Below are 12,493 nucleotides of genomic sequence, written 5' to 3'. Positions count from 1 at the left end.
AGCAGTAATAAATTCGTGACATGAAGAAAGTTGTCTGCAACAAAAAACATCCGACCCCTGGGACGGATTCATCATATTATAATTGTTCCGACGGCAGCACCGGGAGGGATGAGGAATGACAGCCCTGTAAATGTGTCACATTAAAGGTGATAGATAGCAAGCGCCCGCCGCCCGTGCTCACCTCTTTATCAGCTATACACTAGCAGCGGCAGGGCAGAGGTCAGGTGTGCCTGCCGCCGCCACTGTTGTCACCATCTCAAGCCTCGGTTTTCAACCTACGACACTGACCGACGGGTGGGTGGTTGTCTGGGCTGCTGCTGGTGGTGTCTGAACGCCGCCGCGGCCTCGCCACCACCCAGATTTCGTTATGTAAGACATGGAGACGTGACAAATCGTTAGGAGGGCGGGTAGTTGGATTTTCAAGCAGCAAACAACGCAGAACGTCATAAAAAGGTCGGCGTGAGTCATGTGGCGGCGTGCAGGATGAAGGCTATGTCTTGTGTGTGACGGGACTTGAGCGGCGGCTGTCGCATGAAAGCTGCTGTATACATGGCTGTACCCGATGACCCGCAGCGCCTTCCGCGGGCCGGCACCAGCCACACGCCCCCGCATCCGCTCCCGCCCCCACCTTCACCTATGCAGACTATAAGTGTTTCCACCCTCACATTTATTCACGAGGGCTGATACATAGATTCGCCTTTTTTCTATTTCACATGAATCCCGGCTCATCACGGGGTGACGCAGACGACAGCCCGTCCTGCGTGGCGGTGCTGTCCGCGTCCGATTCCCTCACGAGGGCTGGGGCCGCTTGAGACCTCTGCAAGGCCGCCGCGCTGCCTCCTCTACTGCTCTCCTTATTATGCCACGAAAGAGCAAAAGATAGAACTTAGACGCTCACATTCTAATGGAAACAAGACACGAAAGTAAAAATAATATCCCCGACCATCTTGCTAACACCGAGGCTTGTGATTCTGACAGTGGCAGTATCTACGCAGTTGCGAGACACGTGGAGTAAGGGTTGGGCTGGGGGCTGGTGGGGGGGAGACGGAGCTCTGCCGGAAGAGTAATGGGGGCAGGCTAGACATGGAGGGTAACAGAGAGGGGTGAAACAACATCCTCCATCCCGTCACAATATCCTGAAGGGAATCAGCGTTAAGGTGGGGCAGGTAACCAAGGAGAGAGACTCGTTTATGGTGGCGGGAGATACCAGCTGCCATGCTTCACCCCCCCCCCCTCCACCTCCCTCTCTCTCTCCCTCTCTCTCACACACACACACACACACACACACACACACACACACACACACATGCCTTCACAGCCGTTTCTGACACTTAAAAAAATTGCAGTAATGACACTAATAGATGGTATTTGTGTGGCGTGCAGTGTGGTGTGTCTGGAGCTTGGGACGGGCAACCAGACGTCCAGGGTGACCTTTTCCTGGGTGTGTCCGCAGCTGGAGAGTGACGTCACGGATACCAATGCGTCGCCTCACAGTCTCGTCATTCTCGCCCGCCAGCTGGCTCGAGGGAAACGCCGCGCACCCCTCGCGTGGGTGTCAATAGCGGCGGCGTTATGGCAGCGCCAACGTCACCGCCTCCCACGAATTGCATTACTCAGAGTGGTAGTTTTGTTGTGGTATTATGTTGTATTCAGTGGAGAAGGCACGCAGACGTTCATCCACATTCACACAAACGTTGGGATATCAGTCACAGGGTTGTGAAATCAGTCACAGGAGTTCCTAAGGAGGGGAAATCTTTTCCAGCTTCATTCGGAGGAGCCAAGGGACAGCATCAAAGTCACTGTCAAGGTTGAGACATCCCAAGGTTATCGTAAGACCAAGATTCCTAAAGACCGTTTTATTCCCCCCTTAACTGGTTCCACCAAAGTGTACCCTGAAAGGGTGGAGTCATTTAGCTGTGCCTGTGGGCGCGCCCCACCTTGATAAACGGGGGACACTTCATGCCTCGCTCTGCCTAGCGCTTGATTCGGAGGGTGATGAAGTTCTACGTTAATAAAACAGATTGAGTCATCAGACGTTTCTTTTTTTTCACAGTTTTATAAAAATAAAAAAAATAACCAGTTATCGAGGCCCGGACACGGGTTGCATTCATACCAGTGTTTCTGGCTGCCTGTTATTTCAGTCGTCAGGGGAATGTGCGGTGGCCAGCTGGCCCCGCGCGGTGATGAGGCCCATGTCTTGCATCACACCACCTTTGCGTGTGGAAGGTGATCTCGTGCCACAGACTTACATACTAGACTGCTCGTCCCCATCTCCCTGTACTGTGCTAAGTGAAGCCGGCCTGGGGCCGTGGGTGTACCCAGTTCATCTAAAACCGACTTCACACACCTCACTCCCACCCTGTTTCCTGACCCCAACATTCATTTTTAAGAAAAACTGAGACCACCATCATCTTCCTGAGAAAATTCTGCATCACACTAGCATAAAATTGTAACAATAATGTAAAAATACACATACGAAAATCAGAGTTAAATGAAGTAGGGAGTACACATTTTCTTGCACTTATTTCCCTTCAACTCCTTAGTACTCAGCTGGTTTTCGTCGCATCACTTTTATAAGCAAAGATCCTAAATCTGCATGCTTTTCTGCTTCTGATGGTGTAGGGTACGTCCCGAGGTAAATATATACATAGGGGAATAATCGCCTCCGAACAGAAGTCGTGCCGTGACGGCGTTCATTCGTCTCGGCATTTGTTTACTGACTCGCTGCTGTAGGGAGGGATTCCAGCTTACCAGTAATAAACTCCCGTTAACGTGTAATGGCCAGAAATGTGCTACAGTTGTAATGGTATTTTACCCCATGTAAATAGAGTTAACGGGATGTTTGCGTAGCCATATATAAAAACATAAGAACATAGGGAAACTGCAAGATGCCGGGTGGCCTACACAGGGCAGCTCCAGAATCCCCCCCACTACTCACGATGGGTGAGATGTAGTATCAGGGATTACAGGTAGAGGCTTGATCCTCGTTTACCTTCGGTACGGGCGTACGCTCCAGTACCCTGTCTCCTTACTGCACCCACACCTCACTGCCACCTGTCATCCTCGTCCATGTAGCTATCCAATCTACTTTTAAAACAAGCTATCGTCCCTGCACTAACTATGTGATTGCTGAGTCTATTCCATTCCCCCACCACCCTATTACTAAACCAATGCTTGCCTATATCTCTCCTAAATCTATACTTTTCTAATAAGCGCACCTAACAATACCATAGCCGAACCAGGATTCAGGACGTTTCCTAAGTAAAAGAAGGTAATGTTATACTTGTATTACGTAAAGAATCCTTTTAACCAAAAACTAACTAAAATTATGAGTATTATTTTTCTTGAACACAACATTCAATAAACAACAGAACAATAATATGAAAATACGTATAGCCACCGTTGCCAGATTGTCGTACTTAGAGCATAGTATTTAACGGTTTCTGACGCCTAACTATTGCCAAGAAACATCAGGATCTTACTTTTTTAACGATAACTATAAATTAGTTTCGTTTTTGGAACCCAGAAGACAGTTTTGGGGCAGGAAGTCGGGAAATATAAGCGGCTGAGTATGACAATCTGGCAATAATCTGTGGCCGAGGCAGCAGCAGCCTGCCATATTGCGGGTATCAGATACCTAAAATAGTGTTGTGCCGGAAGCTTCCCCCGGCGACCATAGGCCTCTAGAAGGCTCCCGGAGAAACGAGCAGAGGGGCGGGGAGCAAGGCAAGCCGTCCGCGGCCAGGCGCCAGGCGGGAAGTGTTGCCAACTCGCATATATTTTTGCTACATGTTCTTGTATGATCTGAAATATACTGTAATATTCTAGACTGTACTGTTCTGGATATATATAGGAGAAGAGGGCGAGAGAGGCCCAGTCCCAGTGATAGTAAGCTAGTGGTAAGTGAAGAGTCAGAGTGAAGTGTACTACTAAGGAAGAACATTAAACTACAGAAACTGTGCAAAGTGTTTACATATCTCCCTCCCACGGAGTCTCCTGACGGCGACACGGAACCCAAGTAACACGTCCGGCATAACACTGGTGTCAGGAGTGTAGGCATTTGTTTTTTCGCCATGGAGACTCGTTCCCAAGCTGCCCAGAGGGACGACATGTTGACTGAACTTTTGGAAGCCTTGAGACTACAGGGGGAGAAACAAGAAAGAGCACTCCAAGAACTCAAGGAACAACAAGAAAAAGCACAGCAACAACAAGAAAAAGCACACCAAGAACTCAAAGAACAACAAGAAAGAGCACAGCAACAACAAGAAGGAACACTCCAAGAACTCAAGGAACAACAAGAAAAAGCACATCAAGAACTCAAAGAACAACAAGAAAGAGCACAGCAACAACAAGAAGGAACACTCCAAGAACTCAAAGAACAACAAGAAAGAGCACAGCAACAACAAGAAAGAACACTCCAAGAACTCAAAGAACAGCTAGAAGATCGCTTCACAGGATTACAGCTACAGCTAAAAGCAGTACAAGATGGAAGTGAGTCAGTGCGAAGAGAAATGACTGATGTGATCACGAACTTGGGACAACGCCTGATAGAAGTGGAGAAAGAACACACAAATCTTCAACAAGAGATGGAGGTGGTACGGGAGACGACACACAAAGAAATACTAGAAGTAAGTGACAGAGTGAAGGCCCTTGAAGACTGCTTGGCTGGAAACGGACAGCCAGTGCCTGCAGGGGCTAGTTGTACCCAAGATGCTTCTCCTACGCAAGTCCGGGGTAGTTTGAGCCCTGTTTCGCCTGAGTTTATCCCCGCAAGAAGTTCCGCCAGCCCCATGGGTCTGCTGGGTTCGCCTGTTAAAAAGAAGCCTCAGGAGTTTGATGGCAAGGTCTCCTGGGAGGCTTACCGCGCTCAGTTTGAGCTGTTGGCAGCTCGGAACGGATGGGATGACCAAGAGTGCGCGGTACAGCTGGCCACTAGCCTGAAAGGGGCGGCGCTGGAGGTCCTTGCTCAGCTCGACAATGCGACAAAGGGCAGCTACAGCGGGCTGGCACAGGCGCTGGAGCAACGATATGGGACCAAGCACCAGAACGAGCTCTTCAGGGTTAGGTTCAGAACCCGCAACAGGAGGCGCGGCGAGTCTCTTCAGGAACTCGCTCAGGACCTTGAGAGCATGGCGCACAAGGCGTACCCAGGTGCCACCCCTGACCTGCTGACGGTTTTGCTACGTGATCAATTCATCGATGCCCTGGACAGCCCTCAGCTGAAGATACAAGTGAAGCAAGCTAAGCCAACATCAATGCAGGAAGCTCTGGCACGTGCCATGGAGTTTGAGTCCTTTGTTAGGTCTAGCTTGTCAAGCTTCAGGGACGACTCGACTTCTGGCTTTAGGGCACGAAAGGGCGCTGTCAGCGACACAGACAGGTTCCAAGGAACGTGCTGGTACTGCGAGAAGGTTGGGCACAAGGAGAACGAATGCTATAAGAGGAAGAAGGAATATGAAGGTGCCGCTAAGAAGAAGCCCCTGGGAAGGCCCTTACACTGTGCTAGAACGCCTCTCCGACGTGACTTACCGAATCCGGAGAACGGAAAAGACCAAGCCGAAAGTTGTCCACGTCAACCGCCTATGGAGGTACCACGGTCCGGGAAACTACACCTGGAACAACTACAGACACCCAGCAGCCGACGAAAACGCAAGGGACGTCCAGGACCGAGAGGAGGTCGACGACGACGTAGGCCTCCTGGCCCTTTCAGCCGAGGGAGATAACCTCCCGGCTTCGGCAGATGTTCCAGGGACACCCCAAGAAGCGGACGACGACGAGGCGCACCAGGAGACAGACGCGCAGGAGGCAACGAACAGATTCAACAGAAGACAGAGACAACGCAGGCGTCCACAGCGATACGACGATTATTATGTTTTTGATTAATTCTCTTATGTTTGTATATAGTTAAGTGTGTGATCGGGACGATCACAATTAAGAGGGGGGGATAGTGTTGTGCCGGAAGCTTCCCCCGGCGACCATAGGCCTCTAGAAGGCTCCCGGAGAAACGAGCAGAGGGGCGGGGAGCAAGGCAAGCCGTCCGCGGCCAGGCGCCAGGCGGGAAGTGTTGCCAACTCGCATATATTTTTGCTACATGTTCTTGTATGATCTGAAATATACTGTAATATTCTAGACTGTACTGTTCTGGATATATATAGGAGAAGAGGGCGAGAGAGGCCCAGTCCCAGTGATAGTAAGCTAGTGGTAAGTGAAGAGTCAGAGTGAAGTGTACTACTAAGGAAGAACATTAAACTACAGAAACTGTGCAAAGTGTTTACATATCTCCCTCCCACGGAGTCTCCTGACGGCGACACGGAACCCAAGTAACACGTCCGGCATAACAATAGCATACTTTTACTGCGCAAAGCAGGTGATGTCACTTATTGTGACTTCGTGAGCTTTCATATTTATCTATTTGTGTATATTTCATGGTGGCAAAACTTAAATTACCTGTTTCACTTTTACTAGTGACACGAATTTGTGACTATCACAATATAATTTTACTCTAATAAGTGAATCAGACTCCACAGAAATATTACCAGTGTGTGTATGAATGAATACAAAGATAAGCACATACTTTGATTTAACTCTAGGATGTCTCGTGGATCATTAATAAATAAAAACAAAATATCCAGCTAAGCTACTCTTTAGCCCATTACCTTTAATGGCGCCCAAAAAACAGTCCCTCCGCCAAGTTTGTACCCCACATTTGGTTGTTAGGTGCACCTATTTAAATCCATTACTGCGAGTTCTATCATGCTGGCTAATTCTCGGTACTTTACTTATATCGCCTTTGTTGTAACCCTTGACCCATTTGAATACTTCTATCAGATCTCCCCGCACTCTTCGTCTTTCTTGTGAATGTAAGTTTAAATGTTTCAGCCTATTTTGATATGGGAGGTTCCTCAGCCCCTGAATCATCTTGGTCATCCTCCTCTGAACTGATTCTATCAAGTTGATGTCCATTCTGTAGTGTGGGCACTAAAACTGGACAGCATAATCTAAGTGTGGCCTAACTAACGCTAAATAGAGTCTGAGGATGACCTCTGCACTCCTGTTGGTTACCGTCCTAAAGGAAAGATCGTTGGTTGGTGTAGGGTAAGCTAAACTTTGCATAATATTTATGGTGATTGTATATTGATTCCGTGTTGCTTTGCAGGACCGCGTCGAGGCAAAGGATGATCTACCCAAAAAGGTTCGAGCGGAGGAGGCGCCGACCCCCTACACCACCTACGACCCTGGCATGGTGTCCTACATGTGGCGGTGCCCGCCCATGGTGCCCCCATGGACTGCGGCCCCGTTGGTCACCCGGGACGGCAAAGCGCTGCCCCCGCCACCCCCGGGCTTCGTCAGGGACAGGTAAATTCCTCCTACGTAACTTGCGAGAAAGACAAAGGAATTCAAACATTTACTTATCGTCATAATATTTATTATGTTTGCAGCCACTGCAAATAATGATTGCCTCCACAGCGTGCCAGCACCTTTGCCAGCGTACCTCAGCCAGGGCCCGCCCATCCTGGCCGATCCCGGACGTGTGGTGCCGCTGTCTGACTCCCAAAAGTTCGAGCGTCACTACCAGCCCAATGTGGCTCTCGCGCCTCCCAAGGTCAGGGACAAAACGATCCGCAACTCACTGCCGCACTCAGACCACTGCCACGACGTCTCGCACCCTGCCAAGCTCCCACACTATGCGGTGAGTCCCACGCGTGGTGTGTGTACTCATGACATTAACTTACATACAAACACATTGGTTTAGATGTCATGGAGAAATTACCGTCAGTAGACTGTATCAATACAACAAGTGTACAGTGAAGAAGTGGATTAAACCAGATTTGAAGATGTCATTATTCATTATTATAAATATGAAAGATTTTTCATTGACGTTTAGTTACGCAGCACGTTGATGTCCCTAAGTGATGGGAGTTTAATGACAACGATCAGTGTAGATGTATTTGGACATAAAAGTTACACTTGAAACGGTTGTGCTGTAGAGACATGCTTTCTGCTGGAAATTTTTGAGTCACTGGTCATGAAGCAATACTGTTTATTAGCAAATCATAAAGAGGGCTTTGTCAACCCTCATGTCTTCAGTGACACGACCTATGTATTGCACCACCTAGCTTTATTTATTTCTTAATATGTTTATTTTAAGGTAAGCCACCAGTTATACTGTTCAGTTTCAGTAATTACATAATGACTAAATACTTATATACACACTAAAAATAAGGAAGATGGTTGAGCCTCCTGACTTGGAATTGTTATGCCATACATTTGGTGATCACAATTACTAAGTTTCCTTTCATGACTATGTGGAGAATGAAAGACACTTTATTTTTCATACTGATCATCCTTCCTTCTGAATCAAGAACCACCATGAACTGACCCTCCTCCCATTTAGCTGAAAGTAAGAAAACAATCAACTGCCTATTCTCCGTTATGATAATTATGATAACTATAAATATCTTAATAACCATGAACCATACCCTCGTTTGACTTCAACACTAATGAACCATCTTCCTTGTTGAATTCAACTTTAGGGGTAATTATATACCATTCCTCTCGAGTAGACTTGGGTAGGAGTAATTTTGAAAATGAAACATCCTTTGCCTGTAGTTTATAGCTTCATGACTTTAAATGTATCCCAACAGGTTGGGAGAACAGTTGAAGAGTGTATCAAACGTGAGAGCTCCCCCACTCCACTGCCATGCTCCCAGTCCTCCACTCAACACTCCGTCGTCAGCAAACTCACCCAAACCAACCACCCTCACCCTCACCATCTTCACCACATCCCGAGGAAGCTTTGCAGTCCAGACACCAGTGGACGGCACCCAGAGCTGGAGCTCTCCACAACTGATTCAGACACAGATTCTGTGGGATCTTTAGCCAATCACAGTAAGCCATTTCCTACTTAATTTTTGGGAACTGTATATTAACCTTATTTCAATAGTTTCTAAAGGATCATTGCTTCTAAACTGGCCTCAAGTTAATCACTCATTAGTTAGTTGGTTTGACAGTGTTCCTGGAAAGATACTTTTTATTGCAACTCTGCTGATTTCAATGACGTAGGTACTGTGGGTTTACTAATGGCAAGTGCGCTCTGAAACTTTCGCTGATGTGAAGCTCAATAAGAGTATTATACAGTGCAATATAGATATTAATGACTAGGAAGAAGGACTAGACCTGCAGTTTTACCCAAAACCTAAATAAATACAAAAGCATGGATCTTTTCCGTTTGGCGTACAGCGCTAAAATTAATTTTAATATAGATTTTCTTATGTATTTTTGTCCTTTATGGAGAAACGAACAGTTTTAAGTTATTTTCCTTTACGCTGCCAGGCAGCTTACTCAAAATACCCCCTCATGTATATGTGACTTATTTCAGCACCAGAGGCTTCGCTTGTAAACATTATCCCATATTTTCAAGAGTAAAAAAAAAGTCCTTGAATTGGATTTTCAAAGCGTTTCCATGACTGCTGAAGGTTTGCAAACGGAAAAGATCCATAAATTGTATATAATACTGAATATTACGACTTTTTAAAGTTTGAATTCCTTCAGTAATAGATAGGAAGAAAATAACTTTAAAGGCAAATAACTCAAAAACTGTTAATTTCTCCAAAAAAATAATGTGATATTCTGATTCTACGGACAAAAATACATAGAAAAATCTATATTAAAATTACTTTTAGCGCTGTACGCCAAACGGAAAAGACCCAAAAGCATTGAAGGGCTTTATGAACATATGCTGACATAAAACTGATTGCTTAATGTGTTTGTAGGTGAGACTGTGGAGGAAGCGGAAGGGCTGTTGCGGGGATGGTCTGACAGAGCAGCTGCAAATAAGATGGCACAACTAGTGGCCGACCTGGTGGGCGAACTTGCTGCCAGCAACCGGCAAAAGGCAGCTCTTAAGCAGCGTCTGGAGGCACAGACTCGTGACCACAATCACACTGTTGCCACTCTACAAAGCCAAATCATGGCATCTACTCAACATAGCAAAGTAAGTAATACATCTATTCTTTATCATAGTAATGATTATTTTAGATGACTGCTATAAAAAAAGTTTAAAGTTGAATTTTAACCTAATTTAGAATGCTATTATTTACACTGAAAAAATAAAATAAAAAAGGTGCCTCCTATTCAATCATAGGTGCATATTCATAAAATTCACTTTTTGTCACTGACATCCTAAATATTATTTCCCGATACACTGGCCACCCATCCACTCACACCACACCTCCCTAAGAATAGCTCTCCCAAAGACATGAGGATTAACACTCATCTACATTTTCCTCTGTGTGTTGTAAGAGGCAACTGAAAACCCTTGTGTCACAAGAATGAGTCCCCTTCAACCAGTCCTCAAATATTAATCACACCACACTAAAACCCTTGTGTCACAAGAATGAGTCCCCTTCAACCAGTCCTCAAATGTTAATCACACCACACTAATATTTTTTCGCCATACCTCTGCAGGAAATAGTACTACTATTGGTTATAAAAATGACATTGTGGGAGAAATTAAGCTAACACCTATATTTGTAATTTTTAGAGTGTAATTTTTCATCCCTGAGCCCCTCTAGCTTCCCATAACTGGGAATGGGGTTTTAATTTTAATGTAAAGAAGGTCTTTGAATGTAATCCAAATCCTGTTGATTTTGAGTAGTGTTTAATTTCACTGGACCCTTTCAGGATGAGAGTCAACTGCGTGAGAAGGTGTGTGTGATGGAGGAGGAGCTGTGTGCCCTACGGGAGGAGCTGCGATCCCGCCCCACCCACTCTGTGATAACTCCCATCTCCCCTGTGAAGACAGAGCCCAGTGAAGTCACTGACACATGTTAGGCTGCCACTTCAGCACTGGCTCATGTCGTCTCCAGTACCACAGTACAAATGTGGCGCTGAAGTGCCGCCCGGGCTCCCTGCTACTGTTGCTGCTAACGCTGCCGCCGGGCACCTGGGCCCAGGCCGCTGCTGCGGACCCGTGGCTGGTGTGGCTGCGGGTGGCCGCCCCTCACCAGCTTCACGCCTCTGACTCTCATTGTCAGGTGGGTGGAGGCCGCGCCATGATCTCAGCCCGTACTCACCGCACGGGTCTCACTTGGTGCTACGCCACAGCCGCGTGTCGGGCGGTGCCACGAGCCGTACATGGTGCTCATGTACAGAAGTGTACAGAGGCTCTGTGGCGATGCCCGGCACCAGGATGCTCTGGGGGCCTAAGAGGGGTGTACAGCCCCTGAGGGCCTAGGAAAAGCAAGTACAAACGCATAAGTTAACGAATCTGCTTTGTTGGGAAGGTTTATTGTAAAAATATAAATATTATATAAAAGGTTTACTTTATGGTAAGCCAACTGCCTGGTGAGCGGCAGGGGTAGTATGGGAGGCTGGCTCACTAACACGTCTGCTCTGCTACTCCTGCCGCCAACCCTCAGCCACGCACGCGTGCACCAGCCCAGTGATGACTGTCCCCGCATCAGCTATGCAGTGTTGAATCGAGTCAGATGTTGCTTCAAGCATCTCACGTTGGTGGAGCCCCTGCAGAGTGCCGTGACTGCTGACCCACAAAACTGGCGTACCTGCCCATAAAAATTGTTGCCACTTGAAGAGATTTATAGTTGTATTATTGAGGGTTTGTGGTCATGGCACCCTCTGAGGCTGCTTATTTGTGTTCATCTATGTAACTAGTTAATTATTGATATGTGTAATGATTAAATCTTACACTTTTATGTTATTTATAATTCTCTTCTATGGTAGTACACATGGAGCCGTGCGTGGAGGGCAGAGCGTTCCTCTGCCCACCCTCACACACCTGGCCTGGCGGTCCGTGCCAAGTTCATCTTGCCTCCTAACTTACCTGTCATTTGTTTTTAATGAGTACATAAGGTTATTTAGGTGACTCATCAAGCAAAGCTTGGTCTAGGATTTATTATTTTTGGTAGAACTGCCCCCCCCCCCCTTCCTCCCCTTTTCCCTCCCTCCCACTCCCATGGCAGTTGTGAGCAGCTGGTCATGGCCCTTGTGTTTTAGCTGCTAGTGTGGACTGCCTCACCCCCAACTCAGCACCCCCTGTGGTGGAGGCCAGTGGGCAGGTGATGAAAGGTGTGTCAGCCAGGGAGCAGCATGAGGGAGATGTGTAGTGGACATGTGATGTTCATGGCATGAGATGCCTGGTTGGCTCAGAGCCCTGCACCTCCTCCCCTTGTGTGGCACTGCTGCCAGGCAGTGTCACTCAGCGGCACCAGCAGGCCACACTACAGTCAGCCCTGCAGATGTGACAACTTTCAAAAGCCTGAATTGTTTGTTATACTCAGTGGGTGGCACTCTAAAATAAATTGTGTCCAAAGAATCATGTTGTTTGGATCCTGATCCTTACCTTCTCTACTTAAGGTAGTAAGAACCGTGTACTGGTATTCATTCAATGGCAACAACTACCCAAGTGTGTGATGCACTTTGTCCCCTTTAGAATACTTATTTCCTTTGAATATTTATGCCACACAGTCATAAT

The 12,493-nt window shown here is 47.1% G+C and overlaps 1 protein-coding gene across 1 annotated transcript in view; it reads left to right on the top strand.

Annotated features, from left to right (window-relative positions):
• LOC127004353 (uncharacterized) overlaps nucleotides 1–12,334 on the top strand; it is a 115,982-nt gene extending 103,648 nt beyond the window's left edge. Inside the window, exons 3-7 of the mRNA XM_050871938.1 lie at nucleotides 7,157–7,356; nucleotides 7,468–7,690; nucleotides 8,646–8,889; nucleotides 9,774–9,994; nucleotides 10,684–12,334. Coding sequence (XP_050727895.1) covers nucleotides 7,157–7,356; nucleotides 7,468–7,690; nucleotides 8,646–8,889; nucleotides 9,774–9,994; nucleotides 10,684–10,833 — 1,038 coding nt within the window. The 3' untranslated portion in view covers nucleotides 10,834–12,334. The remainder of the gene's footprint in view (nucleotides 1–7,156; nucleotides 7,357–7,467; nucleotides 7,691–8,645; nucleotides 8,890–9,773; nucleotides 9,995–10,683) is intronic.
• Nucleotides 12,335–12,493: the final 159 nt, after the last annotated feature.

The sequence above is a fragment of the Eriocheir sinensis genome, chromosome 28, assembly GCF_024679095.1.
Source record: "Eriocheir sinensis breed Jianghai 21 chromosome 28, ASM2467909v1, whole genome shotgun sequence".
Lineage (NCBI taxonomy): Eukaryota > Metazoa > Arthropoda > Malacostraca > Decapoda > Varunidae > Eriocheir > Eriocheir sinensis.
The sequence above is the reverse complement of the archived record's forward strand: the minus strand, read 5'-3'. Positions and strand labels throughout refer to the sequence as shown.